The sequence below is a fragment of the Citrus clementina genome, unplaced genomic scaffold (genome assembly GCF_000493195.1).
Source record: "Citrus clementina cultivar Clemenules unplaced genomic scaffold, Citrus_clementina_v1.0 scaffold_5, whole genome shotgun sequence".
Lineage (NCBI taxonomy): Eukaryota > Viridiplantae > Streptophyta > Magnoliopsida > Sapindales > Rutaceae > Citrus > Citrus x clementina.
Genome location: NW_006262201.1, coordinates 34,023,309 through 34,046,552, shown reverse-complemented (window position 1 = coordinate 34,046,552; position 23,244 = coordinate 34,023,309). Strand labels below are relative to the sequence as shown.

At 31.9% G+C, this 23,244-nt stretch overlaps 3 protein-coding genes across 3 annotated transcripts; 1 reads left to right on the top strand and 2 right to left on the bottom strand.

The window, feature by feature from the left end:
• Positions 1 to 5,658: 5,658 nt before the first annotated feature.
• On the top strand, positions 5,659 to 9,392 carry LOC18041554 (homeobox protein knotted-1-like 1). Its single transcript, XM_006433472.2, has 5 exons — positions 5,659 to 6,449; positions 6,553 to 6,663; positions 6,901 to 7,045; positions 8,270 to 8,529; positions 8,995 to 9,392. Exons 1-5 carry the CDS (start codon positions 6,162 to 6,164, stop codon positions 9,193 to 9,195), a joined length of 1,005 nt encoding a protein of 334 aa, XP_006433535.1. The 5' UTR covers positions 5,659 to 6,161; the 3' UTR covers positions 9,196 to 9,392.
• A 3,975-nt stretch (positions 9,393 to 13,367) lies between these two features.
• On the bottom strand, positions 13,368 to 14,629 carry LOC18041553 (nicotianamine synthase). Its single transcript, XM_006433471.2, has one exon. The coding sequence runs from the start codon at positions 14,536 to 14,538 to the stop codon at positions 13,582 to 13,584; it is 957 nt and encodes a 318-aa protein (XP_006433534.1). The 5' UTR covers positions 14,539 to 14,629; the 3' UTR covers positions 13,368 to 13,581.
• A 6,042-nt stretch (positions 14,630 to 20,671) lies between these two features.
• On the bottom strand, positions 20,672 to 22,841 carry LOC18041482. The gene is made up of 2 exons (XM_006433470.2): positions 22,522 to 22,841; positions 20,672 to 21,518 (listed from the first exon to the last, which is right to left on the bottom strand). The coding sequence occupies exons 1-2, from the start codon at positions 22,589 to 22,591 to the stop codon at positions 20,803 to 20,805; spliced, it is 786 nt and encodes a 261-aa protein (XP_006433533.1). The 5' UTR covers positions 22,592 to 22,841; the 3' UTR covers positions 20,672 to 20,802.
• Between the last annotated feature and the right edge of the window lie 403 nt (positions 22,842 to 23,244).

Here is a 23,244-nt window from a genome sequence, read left to right as displayed (position 1 = left end):
TTAAACTTTCACCTTAAAAATTATAATTATCGTTACCATTCAATTTCACTAACACAAAAACTTCTATTTGATAGTCTGTGTGAATTTGGAGCCACTCATCGGCACCAAAATCCCAAACATAGCCTCAAATCTTTTTGAGATTCAATAATACACATCAAGCTCTTCAAGTTTTATAATGCTAATTCAGATTTTATACTGTGTTAAACATTTCTAATTAGTTTTGAGTTGTGTCTGAGATGTTTCAAATTTTATGTTAATAGCTTGATGAAAGAAACCAAACGATAGAAAATGTCTATAAAAGGTGAATCATGGGTACATGTGATATCAATCAAAACTTTCAGAAAGCATAATATTTCTCATCATATTTGAAACTAATTGGAGGTTTCTGGTGACAAGGAGTCATTAATGGTGGGGCAGTCGAAGCATGCAAAAGCCAAGCAACCCCACAACCACATAATTTGGGCGCATCGTATGGTCTGATCAGCCCATCGAGTTGTGTATGTTCGTTAAATTTATTTGTTCCAAGACATGATGAATTGTCTCGAAGCCTAATCCAGCTTGCTTCTAATTGTCTTTACTCTTTTTGGTATGGTGCCATGTGAGCTGCGGCCACATGCTAATTAAATTCCCCTTTCAACTTGTGGTGGGGCTATATATCGGTCGAGACCTGAATTTTCTATAATAGCAAAATTCAGATAACTGTACACATTTTAATTTAAGAAAACGATACTCAGGCTCGAATCTCAAATTTCAGGGGAGCAAATATAGATCTGTCATTCAATTTTGTGATATACATAAAATCTTTCTACTTTTGCATTTTACATTTTGGTTAGCTAAACACTGAGTGTCAAAATAGAAATTAATAGAATAATAATACTACATATTTTAAAATTTCATCTTAAATGATGTCGTTTATAATGTGTCATTCTAATTAATAATTTTTCATAAAATTTAAATAAATTAATTATATTATCTCATTAACTAATGAATGAATGTCATATTATTAAAAATATTTATTATTAATAATATGATTGTTTTAGGACATATCTTTTTAAGCTTTTCACTTGGGTAAATTTTTTTTTTTTAATATACACTTGGGTAAAACTTGATCATATTGCTATAAATATAATGGGATATTAATTGCTACGACTTCCAAGAAAAACTATAATAGCGCTCAAGCTGCCAACTGGTCAAAATGCAATTTGGAATATGATTTTTGTGAACTTTGTGTAAAAATATGGAAGCCGGGTGGGGTCCTGATGGTAAATTAAAATATTTGTTATAAGATATGTCTATTTATTTTTTAACAAAAGTAATGTGTATTTTACACTAAGGCTCCATTTAATATAGTTTTTTAAGTAAAATTTTTTATGGTAGTACTTTTACTTAAAAAATTTTAATTGTTTGGTTGTCAACAAAATCTTTTATTAAAAATCTATGAAATTACTTTAATAGATAATTTTTTTTAAGTTATGTTATGAAAATAATAAAATAAAATTATCAAATAAGTAGAAGATATTTTAACATTTAAAAAAAAAATTCAAACTCTATTCCCAAAAGCCCAAAATTTAAGTTTTTACTAGTAGATGCAAAATAGCTTATTTAAACTCTAAAAGCTCTACTAAAAAAAAAAACAAACAAACAACAATAAAAATTATGATAAGAGCTTATGAGATTAAATAAGCACTTATAGCCACTAAATAAGTCATGCCAGACATACACTAATAATTTTAAAAAGAGCATTATAAAAGTAGTTATATTGTTTGTGATGTATGTGTGTATCATTTCCTTTGAAATATTGTGAGTTGTGCATCATATTAATTACTTTCACATGATATAAAGCACACAACACCTTAAAAAAAAATGTGTTGTTAATTATGCGACCAATTATGAACATAAAATTCTCTTTTAAATAGATAGGGTTCTCTCTCTTCTTCCCACTAAACATCCAAAAGCATTTCAACTCTTCTTTCGCTGGAAAATCAGCTCTATAAGTTGGTTTTCCTGCGAAACCTTATTTTTTTTCATTTCCTTTTATTTTCTTTACTTATTTTCTTCACTCATATCCTCAGATTTGTGGTGGTTTTGTTATTCCACTCAGATTTTCAATTTTGTGGTGGTATGTTCTTCCACTCAGATCTAAAGATCTGTGGTTGTTTGCTATTGTTTCTCTATCCAAATTTACGGTTGTTAATTTTAGTTTGCTTGGTTTTGTGTTTTATGATGTGGATTTTTTATAAGAAAAGTTTCTACTCTGTAGAAAGTGTTTCAAAAGCAAAACTAGTGATGGATGCCTTTAAGAGACTTAAGAAATGTGGACAAAGTTTTGCAGAAAAGAAGCTGTCTAAAATGCATCACAAGTGGAGTCCCCTCCCTGCTCATGTTGTCAAGGTTCATTTAGATGCAGTCATTAGATGTGACGAGAATATAGCATGCTTGGGAGTTGTAATTAGGGACTCAGATAACAAAATCATAGCTGCAACAATTCAACAAACTCAATTTGGTGAAGATGTTAATTATGCAGCAAGTGAAACTGTAAAATGGGGTTTTCAGGCGACTAGAAATACAGAGTTCCAATCTAAAGCCGTAGAAACGTATTGCCAAAATGTTGCAAGCTTAGTAAACAACAAGCAGGATAGCAAATCAAAAATCTTGTGGATAATTTCATAAATCCAAAGTAACAACAAGGATTTTCAACATGTAAAATGTGTACATCTTTAGATTATGTAATGCTTATGACCACTCCTTAATTAAATTAGATTTAGAACACAATAGTCTTGTTGAATGGCTGGACTCTCTTCCAACAAAATCAAATATTTTCACTGTTGTGAAGTAATGAAAAGCTTACTTTCTTTATCAAAAAGAAAATAAATTATACGACTAATTGATATTCAGCATTGGGTATAAATAACTATCGCTATTTGTGATAAAAAAATATTGAGAGATTTACAAATAAAATAAAAAGCACGTGAAGAAGTTCCGATAATTATCCTTTCGTTATCTTGCTTGGTATCATATCACTCTTTTTGGTTTCATATCATTTATATTATTTGCATGCATATAAAATATAAAATGTGGATACTTCTGATTTTCCCAATCAGTTGCACAAAAATATACAAAAATTATAATAGAAATAGAAATTAAGTGGGCATGAGAACTTTCTCAATTTGGCAGTAGTCGCCATTTAGACCTAGACCAAAAAGAAACAGCAAAGAGACCAAATCATATTAATTTTAAGTATAATCGGATGATCAAGACAAATATATGCAAAATAACTCCATGTGGATTTGACAATTATGTTATTCACAAAAGCACTTTTGAACACTAGGCAGCACAAAATTACTTTTATCTTGAATTGGTATATATCTTAACCCTGAAGATTTTTTTTCCCCTCTGTTTAATTCTCTCATTATGTTCTCCATGAAAGGCTCATAATTACATCCCAAAAGATGGGGATTCTCTTTTGTGTTTTACTGGTGCTTTTGGCCATCTGAATCAAAATCATTTAATTTTAAAATCGATTTCCTCTTAAACAATAATTGGATTATTCCTTTTGCTGGTTTTTATTCAACAAAAACAACAATATTATAATTAAAAGCTAAGATTATGTCGATTAAAATCTAAGGCACCTGGTTATACAACACAGAGCCACTTGACAGTTGTCCGAGTCAAAGATTTGCCCTAATTACATTTCTTACTTTACAGATACCATTAATAATATTTTCTCCCTGCCCGTCTGTCGTGGTAATCTACATTACTTATTGAAACATCCATCATCCCATATTGCTTTCTTTTGCCCTTTTCGCCCTTTTCTTTAAGCAGATATTACTGTTTTCATGAAAATTTTTGATTTGTTTTCTTATTGGGAATTCTATTCTGTTAGAATTGGTCAATTTTCCAGAGCATAATTTTGAACATTTTTAAGAAATTCATCAAAGTTTTTATATTGAAAATCATTAGCTTTATAAGAAATTCACTAATATTTATGCCGGAGAACCATTTAATGAAAAATGTTTCAGGTAGAAAGGAAAAATAAAATTACAATACTTTATAAAATTTCATTGGATGATCCGACTGAAACTATCTAACAATCTTATGTAGTTCTTTCTTTGAGTCTTTTTAATTAAATGATCCCCTTTCTTTTGCTTTCATTTAAAAACCCTTCACCATTGCTTTCAGATATTCATACAACACCATAATAATAATGTTATTTAAGGTTGGATCACAACATAATTACTTAATATTAAACCTATCTATAATTCCCCCCCCCCCCAAAAAAAAAACAAAAAGGAAAAAGCTATCTATGATATGGTACATATGGGAAATTTTAAGATGATCAATGAATGGAGGTATAATATTCTTTTTAGAATATTAAAAAAGAAAATTGAATCGTGTATGTACCTAATTCTTTGTACAAGGAATAAACAGTTATTGCCACTTGTCCCTCTCAAATAATTTAGGAGGGATCATTTGGGATAAAAATGACATTCAAAATAGATCTCATAAGGAAATTATAAAGAGAAATGAGAACATAAAGTGAAATTAAGTTCAAAATAATTTTGGATCTATCATCTATTAAAATCATGATTAGGAACACAAAGAAAAGGATGAAGAATGACGTGTATAGAATGAATGTATAAACCCTACATAAATCTACATATGTGTGCTGATATGAAATTGTGTCTTATGTCCTTAGAGTTAGGATTTAAGATAAAACCCTAATTTTACGTCACCTTAATTTTCAAGAAATATAGGTCCCTTATCAAAAGAAAGATCTTTGGATGTTCTTAAATTACTGCTCACTTAAAAAAAGAAATCTATTTTCTTTAAATCTTAGACTACATATTTATTTCGACATAGAAATATCTTTTTCAAGTATCCACCTAGCACCGGTCAACTCTATACTCAATCAAGAATGAAAAGCTCTCCTAAACAAATAAGTAAGTGTGATTATTGACTAGTTATAGAAAATGTGGAACCTATTATATAGTTGGGCAGTGTGCCAACTCAATTCTAGTATTTGTTTAATGATTTATCTTAATAAAAGGTTTACTTTTTTATTTAAAAAAAAAAAAGAAATTGTGATGGTAAAACTCTAGATCTCTTATTTCACAATCCTAAAATCCATGTAGCATATGCGGAAAGAAAATAAAAAATGAAGAGAACTATATATAAAAGAGATTAAAAATAAAAATGAAATTGAATTATCACATTGGGGATGGAAGTGGGATATGAACAGAAAAAATGGTAGGATGTGTACATATACTGCAAAAAAGTGTGAAATAGTGGACATGGGGCCCACAACGATCAGTGTATTGGCCAATCACACATCGAAAAGTGTTAGAATATTGTCATGTGTTACTTTTTTTTCTCGGTTTCAGATGATGAAGGATTGATAGTTACAGAATTAAGACCTCTATAAATACGGGCTATTTCTAAAAGCAGCCACAGAAACACAACCAAAAGCAACTACAAAAGCAAAACCAAAAATGAATAATTCAGAAACTGTACGTGATGATAGAATCAATGAGCTAAAGAGAAGAGGCCTAGAATGAATGAATGAATGAATGAATGAAACTTTACTGGTTGCTACTATTGCAGAGCGTGCGAGAACGTGCGGTTGCGTTGTGTTGTGTTGAGTCCTTCAAAGCAAAAGCAATTCATATTCTCTCTCTTTCTTCTTGATGGCATAGCACAGGCCACGGGAGGTCTCTTATTGCCTTGGAAAAGAAAGAAAGACTGTGAGGTCTAGTCCCTTTTCATTCAAGTTCATCAAACTTACTCAACTACTGTTTCTGTTTAATATTGTTAAAATCACTTCCAGCCTCAGTTGCTTTTTCTCAAGCTACCTTGTAACTTGTTATTCCAGGTCTCTCTCTCTCTCTCTCTCTCTCTCTTAGGGTTTCTAATATCACCTTCAGCTTCTGATCATCATCATCTCCAGATTCTTTGATCCTCAACTACGTATAAACATATTGCTGAATTTTTTTTCTCACTAAACGAGTCACTGAGATCTTTTCGAAGAAGGGTTTTGTTGATCATCAAGCCAGTTGAAGAAACCCTATCTTGCAGAAGAGTTTTGGCTTTTGATCGGTCATATTGGTTCATATCATCCTAGATAAAAGGTATCGTTTTTTATATTACAGTGGACGGTGCTTATAATGGAAGATTTGTACAACAGACTTGATGATCCCGCAGCAGCTACCGTCTCATATTCATCAGATGATTTCTTGAGAGTTGAAAATTTTTCTCTTGGGAACTTCACTGCTAATACTACTACTGCCGGTGAATTGTACAACCCACCATGTGTTGATTCCATGCTTCAATTCAATAGCGAAATCACTGCGGCAGCTGGTTCAGATAATATTTCTGATGATCTTATTAAGGCACGGATCGCAAATCATCCTCGTTTTCCAAATCTACTATCTGCTTACATTGACTGCCAAAAGGTGACTGATTCTTCAGGTTTCTAATGCACAATTTTCTAAAGTTTTTTTTTTTTCAAAATTTTCCCCTTGATTGTCTTATTTTGTGCTTAATTATGTACAAAAGATTGGAGTCCCCTCCGAAGTGGCATTTCTTCTTGAAGAAATTTGTCGAGAAAATAACACAACAAGATGCAGTAGTGAAATAGGAGCTGATCCGGAGCTTGATGAATTCATGGTACTGTACGAGAAGAATCAAAATAATTATTTAATTAAAATTCATCATTAATTTCAACCAAAAATGCTTTATATTTTTACTATTACTCAAACTATTAATTTGCATAAGGTTCCAAGCATTTAATCTATTTTCCCTTGTTTTCTTGGTTTTAATCATCATGAAAACAGTAACTTCTTTATGATTTGATTGCAACATCCTGTGCATAAAAGATTCTTGTTTCTCTTTTTCTTTGTCTAGGAATCATACAGTGAGGTACTGCGCAGATACAAAGAAGAGCTGGCAAAGCCGTTTGATGAAGCAACTACTTTCTTGAGCAACATAGAATTACAACTGAGTAATCTTTGTAATGGAGAATTTACAAGAACCTTGGATTATCCCTCGGGTAATAATAAACTTTCACTGTTTAGTTTACCATTTTCTACATTATTATTTTATACTGTGCATGTTAAAAGAATAGTTCTTTACGATTTAGTTGAAATTAATGTTTCAAAGCCGTTAAATTATTAATAATGTACCATATAAATGGTTTATTAGTGCTTTCTTGTGTCAAAATCTATAGTATTATTTTTTACCATGTTTAGTGAAAATGACATTCTGCAATCACATTGAAGTAACATGGTAAATGTACTCTATAAATGGCACCAATGAGGAATTTGCGGGTTGTGTCTATAATAAATTATCTATTTTGATGTGCTGTATGCCTGTATGCACTGGGTGAATAATTGCAGAATAATGCTATTCAACATTGTAGTTGATAATTTCTTTATATGTGGGTGAAAGCTGTGAAAGCTCACGGGCAATGTTATTTATTTATTGAAGGCTTGTGACTATTAATGAGCTTGTTCCTTCAAGTCCTGTGATTTGGTTTTTTATTTTATTTTTTATTTTTTATTTTTTATCTGGTTACAATTCTCTATATACGGTACAATATGAAATTTGCTAAGATTTTTTAACTAGAATTTTGTATTAACTCTGATATATTTCTTCTATTATATTTTTTAACTTAAATGCTCACTTTACTGTAACTGTTAATCCTAAGAAAAGAATTGGATTTTTAGACTATCTTATATTTTCACTATCATTTTCTAAGAAAAAAAATATGGTGATTGGTTATCAAGAACTCAGTTGAATATTTTCAATTAGGTTGCATGCTTCAAAGCCAGTGGAAAGCATTTATAAAACTTTACAATTTTAGTAAGCCTGAACTCCTTACTAAAAAACATGAAATTTCTGGCTAGGCACATAAGGTCATAATGAGATGTTAATTGTCGACACTGATCATTGCTTATTAGATTAAGTTCTTGGGTGAAATAATTTAACTAACATAGTATCAGATTCAAGTCGTTGTGCTAGCAGCATGTGCAAATTAACTCTGTTGATCTCAAATATTTGTATTACGATCATTTCTTGGTCTGTTTGTCTCTTCCTGAATATAAATATCTTAACTTTTCAGTTAAACTTTTGGGTCAAGAGTTAAGTGGTTTAACTTAATGTCTATTATTTTTGTTTTTTATTAACTCCTATGTTTTTATTTCAAAATCCAATTGGTGTAATATTAGGAAATCTCCCTGCAATTAAACCAATCTGTGATTCAATGTCTTTGTAGATGAAGCAGCTGGGACCTCAGAGGAAGAATTAAGCTACGAGGAAGCTGAACCACTGGACTGTCAGGATTTTTTAAATGCCAGCAGCGGTCCAGCTGATGATCAAGATATTAAAGGAATGCTTATGCGCAAGTATAGTGGCTATCTTAGCAATTTGAAGAAAGAATTCTTGAAGAAAAAAAAGAAGGGTAAGCTACCAAAAGATGCGAAAACAACACTAATGGATTGGTGGAACGAGCATTATCGATGGCCATATCCCACGGTAATTAATTGCTGGCTATATATATACTTCCATTTTGCTCAATTTTTTTTTTTTAAGGTAACCCATTTTGGCATATGTTAGCATTTGTGCATAATATTGTTGTCCAAAGTTGAAGGAATATATAGTCAATTGTCTTTATGTTTGTATGCAGATTTATACATTGCTTATTTCTAGCAAATTTAATGTCAAATTATAGGAGCTTAGTGCCAAATTACTAATGGTCATATATGTAAGTCTGCATTTTGAAAAACGGGGAAGTCAATATTACAGCAAATTTAATATATATTTAGTGAACGACATTTAATAGCTTTTATATGACTTCAGTTTATGATCGAAGCTAGTAATTTAACTATCATTTCACACAAGTTTGCATCTTATAAAATACAGACGTCCGTATTCAGAAAATTGACTTGAGTAAGTAGATGGAGATTATGTATTTAATGAATGATTGATATGATTGTACAGGAAGATGACAAATTGAAACTCTCAAAGGAGACAGGACTGGACCAAAAGCAAATCAGCAACTGGTTTATCAATCAGAGGAAGAGGCACTGGAAGCCATCCGAAGATATGAGGTTTGCCCTCTTGGAGGGAGCAACACTCGGCGGCAATTACAGCAGTAATGATCGGGGACCCATGTTCTTAAATACTTCAGATTTTAACTAGATCAAATTAATATCAGAATTGACTTTTTAAACTACTTTGTTTATATCGTAGATTCATGTGTCTGTTCAACTCCCGCGTGCATACTTTACCTGTATGTACATAACATGCCTATAGGGGTTTTTTCATCATTAATGTTGAATTATAGAGGAGGAGCAGCTTTTGCTTTGAATTTGAGTCTTTTCTTATAAAGGAATATTTATAGATTCCACGAGCTCAAATATGCTTTTAAGAAACTTTTTCCCTGTGGTCCAATTTGGCGCTACTGTTTTTTTCACCCTCACAATACAGCTTTTAAATCGGTAGGTCAAGATAGAACATTTTCAATTTTGAAAATAGACGACAATTCGTTTCTGTTCACCTCTCGGCGACGACGAGTCGTGTATGTCCTTTAAAAGAAATGATTTCTTGTTTGAGTTGAGCTTCTAACACCCTTTACGCATCTTATAAAAATAAAACCCTTTGTTTCTACTTTTTACGATTTTGACATTATAAATTATTTTATATAAAACAAGAAGCTATCTTTTTAAGGGTCCAGCCACCGTGCACTTAAGACATGGTACCCCTATTTTATCCATATATGAGTTGTCTATTAGATCAAACAAGAATTTACTTCAATGACATTGATATATTTTTCTAAGTTTATCCATAAAACATTTTTTTATAAAACAACGTAGTATCGATTTAATCTATAATAAATAATTTAAATATATAATAAAAGTATATTAATTTATCAATAATATTAATCTATATTTTGGAAACAACATAAAATATATTTAATCAATTATAAATAATTTAAATATATAATAAAAATTAATTTATTAATAATAATATGACCAATAACAATGTAAAAAATTTCATAATAATCAACTATGGTTTAGTATTTAAATATAAATAATAAGAATATACTCTAAGTGTAAATAATAGAAATATATTAGACTTATCCGTAAAATTTTAAAGTTTCTAATTTTTTCACTTTTCAGCAAATAAGGGGGACCGCAAAGTAATTTACCAAAAATTGGGGGTACCATCCCATGCACCCGCTTCATTCTTAAACGCTGTAGAAATACAGATTTTGTTTATGAATGCCATTCCTCAACATCATAAAAATACAGGAAATTCATTTTATGTTTTAATTAACTGTAGAAAAAAGTGCTTAAATAATTTTAAATCATATGAAAAATAAGCCATTACAGTTAACATAAGGAAATGTATTGAATTTAAAAAAAAAAAAAGTTTTCCTTTGAAGAGTGAATATTAAATTCTTTTCAGAGAGAGAAAGTCCAGATCCTAAGGGGTTTTGTTGAGAAATAGGAATAAGATTTGAATTAAGATTATTAGTAATATGAAAAGTGTTCATCATTGTTATATTTATGAGAGGAAATTGAAACTAAAATAAAAATATTATAGGACATAAAAGAAAATTACTTTATAACGTTTATACAATATATATATATATAGAGAAAGTTATTATTATTATTTGGAGAGAGAAAATTAAGATTTAGTGCACTCTAGAGCTGGAGAAATTATAAAATACCTCAAATGTATTATAACGCCTAATCAGAGGGCAAAATGAATGGCTCAGGAATCCAATTTTTTTTCTTTCTTTCTTTAAATAGATATGCAGGAATATTTTTGTAATTAAAGTAGAAAATGGGTTTGATCAGAGTTCTTGAGCGGTGCAAATAGCATGACTCTTCTTGTTTACCTATTTGTGTGAACCAGTAAAGCGGCCACATATTTTTTTATCACTTGGGCGTCAAGTTTTGTAGACATGCAATTTTGTTTCGTGGGCGTCGGGCTTGTGCTATGTGCAGCATTCAAAGTTCAAACATTTAGGAGAGTCTATGATGACATTACGCCATATCATATTATAAATTTATTGATATTACAATAAAATTTTATCAGTCTACCAAAAATTTTTTTTTGTCATGGTGGACTTCTTGATAACAGTTCAGATAGAATTTGATGGTGCATTTATCAATTGTTAATTGGAATGGATTCACATCAAAATAGGTAGGAATTGGAATGAGTTGAAATAGAAATGAAGAATGAGAATTATAATAAGTTGTTTACCTAAGCTATAAGAATTGAAATCTGAATAAGCTGTATTTCCATTGACGTATTTACCTTGTATAAAAATTGAAAAGGATAATTTAAATTACTATTATTATTTTATTAATAACAACAACAATGGCAAGAATAAGAATAATAACAATAACAATAATATAATAATACTTTAATTGATGATGGGAGTGAAATTGTGAAATTTAAGGGGAATAAATGAGATCATGATTTCCAACCACCCATGAAAATCAAATTTTTATTCTTTAATTTTAAAAATATGTAAACTCCACGTACATTATTCTCATTACCCTTTTATTTTAATAAATAAATATCATCAATCATTTTCATTTCGTATTCTAATTCTTCATTCTAAAAAAAAAAAAAAAGGAGTTGTAATAAGAATAAGTGATCGTAATACAAGAAAATGGCACAAAGCAGTTGGGGCTAAAACAGTTGGCTTTAGAAGTTACCCTAGAGTGTTGTGTGTGGTTTTTTTATGGGGTCATTTTGTTTTGCTATCCAACTGATAAGCCTAATTGCTTCCAAGTTTCATTTGGGTATAAACTTCACCATGTCTTTTGTGGGAAGCAGATGTTTTTCAGTCAAAAGACTAAAAAAATTGTATCAACAACAAATCCCATGACCATTTTATTTATTTATTTTCTATGTTTTACTATAATACAATTGACAATGTGGTAAATAAATGATAAATATTATTTTTAATGTTCTCAAAATTAGATTTTACATAAGTTTCTTATTTTATAGCTCATCAGACAGCTCCGTTAATAATGACTTTATAAGTAATTTATGTTCACATATTGACTCTTCGATTAACTTAAAATTAACATTATGTGTTATTTTAAAGACAATAAGATATTATTGATTACACTTATCAAGATGTTCAAGTCTTGTAGTATTGAGAATGCTATTTCAACTCCTATTATTATTTTATTTTCGGATAAGAAAAATCTTGACTAAAACAGTACATAAAAATAAAACTACTCTTGCGTTGAACAAAGCAGAGTGATCGTTAGAAAAGAGGGCAAAAAATATGCAATTACGCACTTCAGAGCTAGCATGCAATGGTGTGGCAAAAGTGCTCATGGCTACCAATCCTCCAAATAATTCTTCAAACCCTGGTAAACGTACCACAAAACTCTTTCCACTATCTCTGGAGTACTGTATAGGATTCGAATTCCAAATCTCTTATATCATATGAATAGAGTCTGTCGGTTGAACCAACTAATACTGGCATATGAAATTATTTCACTAAAGCTTAAAATCAATCTTAAGAGCCAGTAGCTAGCTTTGATATTAATGATAAGCAGCACGGGCTGTCACAAACAAATTAAGTAAAATGACAACTACCATTCATTGATCTTGTAGAACTAACCGCTACTAGCTTGACATGACAGAGCGATTATTCCTTCTTGAAATCAAATACAGATTTTCCAGAGAACGCACCATCACTGTAACTGATAAAGATATCAAAGCATGCCAACATTATGGCATATTTCTACAATTTGCACTGATTGACAAATGAAGCATGATATATTATCGCAACACAACAAAATTGAAGGGCAATTCTCAATTGGACTTTTGATTTGTACATCTCTTCCGCTTCATCTCTAATTTGCTTCAGTCACTGCTTTCCTATCCTAACAAGATAAGCATTCATGTGCACAAAACGAAACAACAATTTAATGCGCCCACATGTCGTCAGCTTATATCTAGAACAGTTAAAACAGTTGACTGTCCTTTTCTTGACTAATTTGTGTTAGATTCATTACGGAAGCCAACTAGCGGACTGCGTATGGCGTCACTCTATCCGCAATTTGTTCTTACACTTATGCCAAAGGGTAAGCAAAATTGGTACAAGCATTTTGCTTTCACGAAAAGAAATTGAGGAAGAAAATTAATGAAAGAAACATGCATTACATACTCACATGTATACTCACGTACGACGGATTAAGATCCTCTTATGATTTAAAGAATCACAAAAGAATTAAAACAGAGAAGAAAAAAAAATCTTAGTTATATATATATAAATTATCAAAGATGAGCTTCTATAATGAAATCTTTCAAGATTAACAAAAGTAAAGCTCACATAGAAGGAAATCAGATAGATTAATTTTAATTTCTCGGGACATAGGGATTGGTCTACAAGGCATTGTATAGTTTATTGAAACATAAGACGCAAAGACACAAAATGATGACATTAACCTGCTACCAGTAGATGTATAATAAGATGTTAGACATACGTGATCAACACGCCAGAAGAGCAATTATAGGATCCAATTCATGATCGGAACGCGAAGAAATTCATGAGAGCTGCTCCTCAATGGCCAATTCATCAATCATGCTTCCATGGTGAAGGGGATTGAAGGCTTCAATCTTGGAACATTTCTTAGGCAGAATTTTAGGGCTAAGCTGATCTTGTTGCTCGAGTGATGGCATTACGTACTTACGCGCAAGTACCACTGAATTGATCACTTCATCAGTAGGATGAAAGACAGATAAAACCTCGAACCCGAGAAGATCACAAGGATCAACAACCGGATAAAGGAAGGCACGAGCTCCATGAGCACTCCTCAGCATTAGAAGAGCACCGGGAGCCATGTACTTAGCCAAATGATCGATGACTCGAATCTTTTCATCCTTGTCCATCCCTACCAGCGCTGCCAAGAAAACGACTTCATAGTCTTTAAGCGCTGATGAAACATTCATTATATCAGTAGTGTGAAAGAACATTCGTGTTGACAAATCAGGGTCAGATGAAACCAAGCTAAGAGCCTTGGAATTGGCCGAAGGGTCAATATCATAGTTGTCGAAACAAGTAGTAGTGAGATGATTAATGGCTAAAACAATTGAAGTCAAAGGAAGAGGGCCGGACCCAATAAATGCAATTTTGGTAGGGAAGCGAGAGCAATGTTGGGTAAGGATGTTGAACTCAAGTTGGCTAAGCTTGATGTAGTTTGAATAGTAAGGGAAAATATTGAGATTGGCAATAGGGTTTTCAAATGAAGCTAGGATAGAAGAGAAATGGGATTCCAAAAGGCCCTCAGCTTCACCACAAAGTCTAATGAGCTTAGACCTAATGTCTTGAACGCTTTGGCAAAGCTTGGTAACATCAATAGGGTAATTTGGTGGCATGCATGTGACAACAAGGTTTGTGAAGAGCATGTTGACATCTTTGCAGGGTTTGAGACTCTCAAGGCCTGAGATTTGCTCATACAACTCACAGACTTTTTTTACCAAAGCATCATTTTGGCAAACCATGTCGACACTATGAGGATATTGATATTGGAGACTCTTTCAAACTTACAGAGCAGAAAAATATTGGTATTGAAAACAACACAGGACCAATTGTGTCAAGGCTTAGGACAAGTTCAAACCTCCAATCGGGTTATTATTTATGGGCAACTGTGGGGTCCACTTTGCAGAGAGCATTGGCTTCCATTGCATTATTAATAGTAACTAGCACCTTTGGTTTTTTTTTTTTTTTTATATTAAAGTGATTTAACTCTACCTTATAGTTGCTGTAAAAAAAATATATTATAAAATAAAAATATATAATATGTAATAAATATAATTTTAATAAAATTAGTAAAAACATAATAAATTTTTCATCATAAAATTATAAAAATCAAATCAAATCAACTTAGTTTTTAATTTACAATAGATAATATTTATCAAATAATTTAGTGCTACACTTTTACGGCTGCTGAACCTCAATTCCAAACAGATTACTTTATCGTGAGTCAATTACTTAGCTTGTTTTTATTACACCGTTTCAATAATAAATCACGTAATTACTTCTTCCAATATGTAATTTTTTTTCTTCAATTCATCCCTCGCCGGCTTCCTGATTTTTTTTGTCCAAAAGTAAGAAGCATTATGAAGACAAAGTAAATGCATAGGTGGTTAAGTTTTAAGAGAAGCATAGGTGATTATGTTTTGAGAGAAGTTTGCATAGTGTTGTCTCTTGTGCATAAAACTTTGAGGGATTGAACTTTTGTGGACCACAAAATAAAGGATACATGCACATAATTTTATTGGGAATTGGAATCAAATTACCTGATCCTAATGCCGAGGCATTTTGATTTCATAGCCGTGGCCTGCAAAACTCACTATCAGTTAGGCATGAGTCCTTCTCCCATCTGCTTTTGATGTTAATTGTGTTACAAACTTGTGATCGAGATTTTTTTTTTTAAATTCTGACCATTGTGATGGAAATTAGAGAAACTTTCTGAATGAAAGCCATTTATATTATTACAAGATACACATATGGTGCGAATCACGACCGTTAAATGTAATTTGTATATGAAAAATAAGAATCTCATGCCTTTTATTTTCACCATAAGAAATTTTATTGTCTTATTAAATGATTCCCACGTATTATTTCTTTTATAGTATTCTTTATCGTGATAGATTACATTTTAGCTCATTCTGAAAGAATTGCTGTTACTTTCAGCTCATGAACTGCTAGAGGAGTGATGATGAAGCTTTTTGTATTATGATTTTGGACCATTTTCTCATTTTTATCATTCTTTAGGGTTTGTGAAAAAGGATCCCCTAAGTTACATACATGTAACTTACAATCCTCTTACATGAATAGTAAATGAGCTCACACTACTCACTATTTATGTGAAAGGATTGTAAGTTACATGCATGTAACTTAGCATTAGCCAGTGAAAAATCATCAAAAATTTGAAATTTATGAAGATTCCCCCGTCCTTATGGTTTCATATTGCCGCTCTTTAAAGTTTCACATTATATCTTTTCTAAAATCGTTAACCAAATATTTTTTTGGTTACTTGTGACAGCAAAACAAGTTATGTAATAATCAATTAACCGATTACCAAGTAAGCCAATTTTCTTGAGTGACATCAAGTGATCGGCATCATTCGGTTCACACTGGATTTTATCAACTTAGCATACATGGAACCCATTTGTCTTATCATATTATATGCATAAAACAGACGAGGAGTTGGGTCCGCTGAGGGCAATGTAAATGATCATCGGTCACATTGAAATGATCAAACCGATTGATAGAGCCATTTTACTTTTGCCTGAATGTTGACATTTTTGTTTATATCCATTTTTTTTTTCAATGATTTAATACATATCAGTGTGTATATCTGAATACAACAGACAACAGTGCTTATTCTAACTTGTAATCTTTCTCGTTCAGAAATGGAAGAAAACAAGTAATGTATTTGTCAAAATTGTGTATAGCCAAGTAATATATTTTGTCAATTGTGAATAGCCAAGTAATATATTTGTCAATTGTGTATAGCCAAGTAATATATTTGTCAAAATTGTGTATAGCCAAGTAATATATTTGTCAATTGTGCATAGTCTTGTAAGTTAATTAATTCAAACTTCCTAGTGTCGTTCTTTGTGAAAGATGCCTTGATTTACTAGGCATTTTTTTGGTTGGTTGAGGCACTTATCTGATTTGATGATTTAGACGACATAAACTATAATATCCAGGAGTCATTTCGAATTTCTCATTAGTTATTATAAATATACACATATTATTATCACAAATTCAAAGACAAACCCATGTAAGCATATTATTATTATTTGATCATCCCATTCTAATTGATGTCACCTATGAGAACATTCAAGATTTCCCATCAATACTCGTGTATAATCGCATTTATGTCCCTTGTAAAAAGTACTCAAGCTCTTCATGCTTATTTTCCTAACAAAATTTAAACATATTTCTATTCTCAAAAATCGTTATTAAAGATTTATTTCAATTTTAAAAGATTTGGAAGATTAAAATACTCTCAAATATACCCTAAATAAGTGGTTTCTTTCAGAAAATCACGATAAAAAATTAACTATTGTTTAATTTTACTTTATCCGAAGCGAATATTTCGTATGCCTTTTATCATTTCAAGCAGGGTTGTGCTTAATTAGTGTTATATCTTTAACTATGTAAATAACCATATAAATAATCTTTATAATCATTAATGGAATTAATGGCAAGTGACATGAAAATGTCTCAATTTTAAGGGGCCCTAGGGTCACACTTTTGGGACCCAAATTTACAGTGACACCTTGACTTCTTTCAGAGATTCTCCACAGTCCACACAGGAAAATTGGATTGGGGAGAAAAAAAAATGAAAAAAAAGAAAGAAAGCATCATCATACAAGCTGTTTGGGGCACCACCACCATCAATTTCTTCTTTACACAAACGTACTTAAATTTTTTTATTCATCTTGATGTTGCCATAATGTAATAATAGACAAGTGCCCTTTACACAATTTGGATGGCCAGTTTTGAAGCCTGTTTTGTTGACATTTCATGTCATCGAAATCAAATAGTTTGAACAAGAAAAAAAAAAATTCTACTTCTCGAGAAGAGATAGAGATGCTTTAATTCTTACCTTTTTTAACCTTTTAGATTCAATGGTGCAAATGAGAGATAATAAATTCTTTTCCACTAGTGCTGCCCTGCCATTGGGTGCTTTTTGCAAGCTATTCTCTTGACCTTTCTTTTATTTATTTGTTTGTTTGTTTTTATAATAAGGATTCAGTGTCTCGAGCATGCGTGGACAAATGCTTTCGCATACTCGAAAAAGCACTCAAAATATGTCTTAGCTTAAATCTGCCGAGTAAAGGTTTAAATATGTATGCAATTAACTAATGACACGTGTGAGATGCAGATGAATAGTTTGGGACAGTGGCAAACAATTCATTAAGCATTTAAGGGAACATTATGTTAAACTTTATTTCTTAGGGATATTATGATTTTACCGCTTATATATTTTTTGATATATTATTTTATTATTAAATTTTTCTTACAAGTATTTTTTTACTTAATATCTTATTTTTTATTATTCTATCACTAAACTGTTAAATTCGACTTAATCTTTAATGGAAGTTATAATAAAAAGTCTATTTTACCCCTAAGCTATATAAGAGCAATTTAACTCTCTAAATTAAAAAAATATAAATTAAATACATACAAAGAAATAATATTTTATCAATTGATTATTTTATATATCTAAAATAATTAATTGATAAAATTAAAAATATTATATCTTATGAAATTCTTAAAATATTGAATTTAATGAAATTCTTAAAATACACACGTGGCATCAACAATTTATTAACAATTTGGTGGTAAAATGATAAACATTGAGACATTATGAGAAAAAAATAATTGTTAAAAGTAATCAAATAATATGTCAAAATATATTAAGTATTCCTTACGCTTGCATTCGTTGACAAAAGCAGCTTGGAATTATACACAATTACAATAAATTCAACACTTTTAGGTTAAAAGTCCAAAGCAATAAGAGAAAGTCAGCCTAGGCCATAAGCATAGACATTAAAGAATGTGCAGATTACACACACACACACACACTCACAGACACACACATATATGTCGTCATTGAAATTCATCTTTTTATTAATTAATCCAATTGGGCCACTTTCACTACTACAAAGAGGACTAAATGCGACTACTCGACACTGAAATTGGGGTACCTTTTTTTGGATAAAGCACTTTCAAGGGCAGAGTAGGATTTTTAGGAAAATGCAATCTAGTGAAATTGATGCCATTATGAAGTCATTGCCTTTGCATGTCATCAGTGGCCTTGGAGAAAAAAAAAAAAGAAATAATTTTGGCCATGATATGTTGGAGTTGTTTTAACATATAACACAAATCATTAAAGTGATAAATAATAAATAATATAATATAACATTTATCATATAGTTATGAAAGATTGTTACACTATAAAACGATTTTAATATAACTGAACTCAATAATTTTTTACTATTCTACTCTGTATAGAAATTTTATAGCTTCTTCAATGCTTAACCCCAATCCCCGGATGGCATGGTAAATTGATTTGTGGAATATATTCTTCCTTTTTTGATCACTAATATAATTTTACAACTAATTGAAAAATTAATAAAAAGAGCATGTTAACAACTTATAGTTGTTTCTATGGCACCACTATCATTTTTCATTTCTAAAGGATCTGCTAGAATTTCATTAGGTGTTATCTATTAATATCTAAACCGAAAAATGAATCGAATCTTCTCTCAAATGTTGGGAGCTAATTTAATTCTTTTGCACACCCAGCAGTAAGGTGGTCCTCAAACTATGATTTCCTTTACACTGAGTTAAAATTATCTAATTATGCTTGAACCACCAATCCCAATCCTTTTGCTACTAACACATCATAGTTTAATGTTCTTATACCATTATACTTCATTTTATATTGTCTAGGAGATGCTCTTAGGCGTACCTTGAGTGATAGTAAATACACTTTGTCCCGCTATCGTCCGAATTCAACTACTAATGGGAAACTATGATTGGCATTTAGTGAAGCTTCTTATCTCCGTCCAAATCTTTAAAAATGTATATCGTCTTGGTAGAGCCCCGCGTCGTGCCCACAGAATGAAATGCTTCAACAATCAATACATGGAAAGGAGAAATTAAAGTGGGTCACTACTATTTGCATGTTGGTTGGTTACGAGTGAAGTCAAAGAAACTGCAGCCACTTGGGGCGGGGCTGTGTGGCAGCCACACGACCACCATGTGCCCGCACACGATGCTTCTGATTCTGATCGCGACGGATCGTGGATAGGGGTCTTTAAGTTTTTTTTATTAGGCCTACAACACCGTCCACAAGCTAACGTCAATGGGCTCTCCTAGCTGTTGTTTTCAAAACAGTTTAGTTCAGTCAATCTTTTGTCCCTTTTGATGATAGCCTTCACAAGCTTTTGCTACGATCTTATTCTCTTTCCATTTTTTCTGATATCATCTTCAATATTGATTAAGCTAGCTGTACTAGCCGTGGGAGTTCTTCAAAGTCATCCACTTAATGGTGCATATGTAGAAGGTATTTTGTTATATATATAACGACCGAAAAAAGTTTGGACTTTTGAGTACTCGTCGTGCAAACACCCTTTTCCGTTGGCTTTGATTATGTGTATCTTTACTATTTCACAATTGATAGCGAGGTACTAATGGCAAGAACATAATACAGATAAGTGTATACATCGAGAGTTCCTAAGATTTTTCCATAACAACCTCATTTATCACAGAGCGTAATTTTGTTATACATACATTGTTGATATTTAAGACTGATAAAAAAAAGTAGCATAATAACCAATGGAGAGAATTTAAGTTTGTGGTTGGTACTTGGTAGGGAAAGAGGAAAAAAGAAGAAAGTGAAAAGGGTTCTACTTTGTCAAAGGAAAGGCTACTTATGTTTGGCTAAGAAGCCCATCACCACCAAGACCCTTGGCAGCGTTATTAGTTCTTTCAAAAACTCTGATTGGCATGGACCATCCTGTTAGAGAGCATGCACACATACGCTAACTAATTCATGAATAATGCAAAATAAAAATAAATGCTTCAGTTGGCCAAGACAAATTCGGATGACTTATAAAACCTTTATCAGTACATGTATACCCAAATTTGAACGAGTCACTAAAATGCAGCTTACGTAGCATCTACAATCAGCATAGTTTTGAGAAATGAAAATTCATGAAACAGAATCTTTCCCTTCATTACAGCTCAGAATTTTCATATGTTTCGGATTCTGAATTCTCATAGAGAGAAGAATCAGATGCCTTGGAATCTTCAGAAGCTTCAGAGTTCCAAAAAGAAGGAGCTTCATTAGCATAGTCTTGAAACTTCTCCTCAACTGGAGCATCATGAGCTTCACTTTCTTCACTTTGAACAAATTGAAGCAAAAAATGCACTCCGTTAACCACATCATAAATCATTAAGCCTATCCTACCGCCAGCCCAACTGCCCAAATGACTACCAACTAGGTAACCAAACCTCCCAAGTCTTTCCTCCCCAAGAAATCCTCCAGCATAGGCGCCAAACAAAGTGCCAGTGCCCCTGATGAACCCTTCTGTGATGGTACCACCATAGTATATTGCTTCAAAAAAGTCCCATCCAGCAGCAATAATGGGGCCTATAATACGCTTGGCTTGCCGTTTTGCGAGCTTTGCTGCCTTTGCTCCTTCTTTCTGAGCTTGTTTGGCAGCATCATTGGAAGACAGTCCCTGTGATAATGCATCAACTACTGCTTTCTCAATTGCTACATTTCTTGCTCTCTCGACATGAGCAGCTCTTATGTTGTAGAAATAGAGCTTTACACCCTCCTTCACTCCACATGCTACAGTTCCGGAACCCATGTCAAAGCAGTTCAAGATTGTAAACTTCCCACTCTGGGATGAAGCATCTTCCCCCACCAATTGCCTGCATTTTTCAGCTATAAATAACAAATGGTAAGAGTCTATTTGCAAAGAGTAGCATATGCTCAAGTGGCATACGTATTAGACATGTACAATCGGGCAAACAACAGTGCACAAATATGAAGACAAGCATGTGCAAGTTTAAAGGGGAGCATTCAACAAACTTACGAATCAAAATCTCGCAAAGGTTCCAAAGGAGAAACTATATATAAATATCTTAAAACTATCATAGTAGTTTGGAAAATCTGAATTCTTAGAACAAGTATAAGATGCAACTAAACTTTGTTAGAAAATTTAATATCATATCAATTACACAGATATAAAATCATAAAAGGCAAAGATCGATCTACAAAGTGAAAAGAATGCAAAGAGGGACTTTTGAAAATTGCCAGCCCTTGTTCCAAATTCACATTGAAAGGTAATTAAAACAACTATGACATTTTTTTTTTAATAATCCAATAAATTATCAAAGTGCTAGAGGTCCCTGCCTTAAGTAAAAAATAAACCCCCTCACCCAAACCCCCTCAACGAAAAAATCATCGAGATCTTCAAAAAGGTTGACGCTAGAGCTTAGGGTTCAAAACAGTCCTCCTTCAGGGAATCACATACACCATTAAATCGTTCCAACATGTTCAGCACAACCAAATGCACCGAGCACAGCATAACAATCACACATTAACGGGTGTTACTCACTTAACTTCTCCTACATAAAATTGAAAGGCATGTAGCAATTTGGTCGATAACTATGGTAATTAAAAGCTAAAACATGCACATCTGTGCTGCTTCAAATCTAGTAAGATAATCATTATCTTCTTTAATTTGCTTTTGCAGTTGTAATCACTCACTGATTGTACCACGTTACAACTACTAGATTTGCATTATCAGAATTGAATAAAACTTACAGCTGCAGCCAAAAAGGGGGAGGAAAAAAAAAAACTCTGCTTTAGAGATTGCGATCAAATAAACTCAAGCCTAAACAGAATTAAAACAAAAAGAGAATTTGATAACAGAAATAAGTACCCGTGATACTGAGAGCGATGATGCCAATGACGAAGAGAAGAAATTGGACTCTCTTTTTTCCAAAATCCATGAATAAGAAAACTAAATAAACCCTAACTGATATTTTTGCTATTAATTTGAGATCAGACTCAAATACAGATTCCAAATCCTAAAAGTTGAGGTTACTTCGAGTTAGTTCCAAAGTTTAGATTCTCGCTTTCAGGCTGTAATAATGACGTCCCATTAGAGACGCAGAAGATGAAATCGTAGCGTTTTGAGTTTTCTTCGAACATGATGCAATTGACCGTTGACGCTTTAGAATCTTCGACTCCTTTGTCAGAATGGTCATCCCAGTTCTGTCTTGTTTCCCGAAAACGCACCGTTTCATTTATGATAAAAAAAATAGGGCCGTTTATTTCGTCGAGATTTTTTAATTTCGTAACTCAAGGTTTTTTTTTTTTTAAATTTGAAATTAATTTAATTTTTTTCCTTACATATTGAACAAAAAAATTACGAATATTATACAATTCTTTCATAGTGGTACAAAGCTCAAATCTCAAAATACTGCTACAATGAGGGTGTGAAAGAGTTTAGTTTTAGATTATAGTAATTTAAATTATATATATACATCATTTGTGCTTTAGTTCTGATTAATGATTACAACTCAGTGGTTCTCCAAAGAGAAGAAAATTGGAATGCAGAATATAACAAATGATTTTAATAATAACCTTCAGCAACAAAAGA

Coding starts and splice junctions, on each gene's coding strand:
- LOC18041554 (XM_006433472.2), top strand. CDS start 6,162: ATGGAAGATTTGTACAACAGACTTGATGATCCCGCAGCAGCTACCGTC. Junction 6,450..6,552: donor CTTACATTGACTGCCAAAAG/GTGACTGATTCT, acceptor TATGTACAAAAG/ATTGGAGTCCCCTCCGAAGT. Junction 8,530..8,994: donor ATCGATGGCCATATCCCACG/GTAATTAATTGC, acceptor ATGATTGTACAG/GAAGATGACAAATTGAAACT.
- LOC18041553 (XM_006433471.2), bottom strand. CDS start 14,538: ATGGTTTGCCAAAATGATGCTTTGGTAAAAAAAGTCTGTGAGTTGTAT.
- LOC18041482 (XM_006433470.2), bottom strand. CDS start 22,591: ATGGATTTTGGAAAAAAGAGAGTCCAATTTCTTCTCTTCGTCATTGGC. Junction 21,519..22,521: donor CATCGCTCTCAGTATCACGG/GTACTTATTTCT, acceptor TGTTATTTATAG/CTGAAAAATGCAGGCAATTG.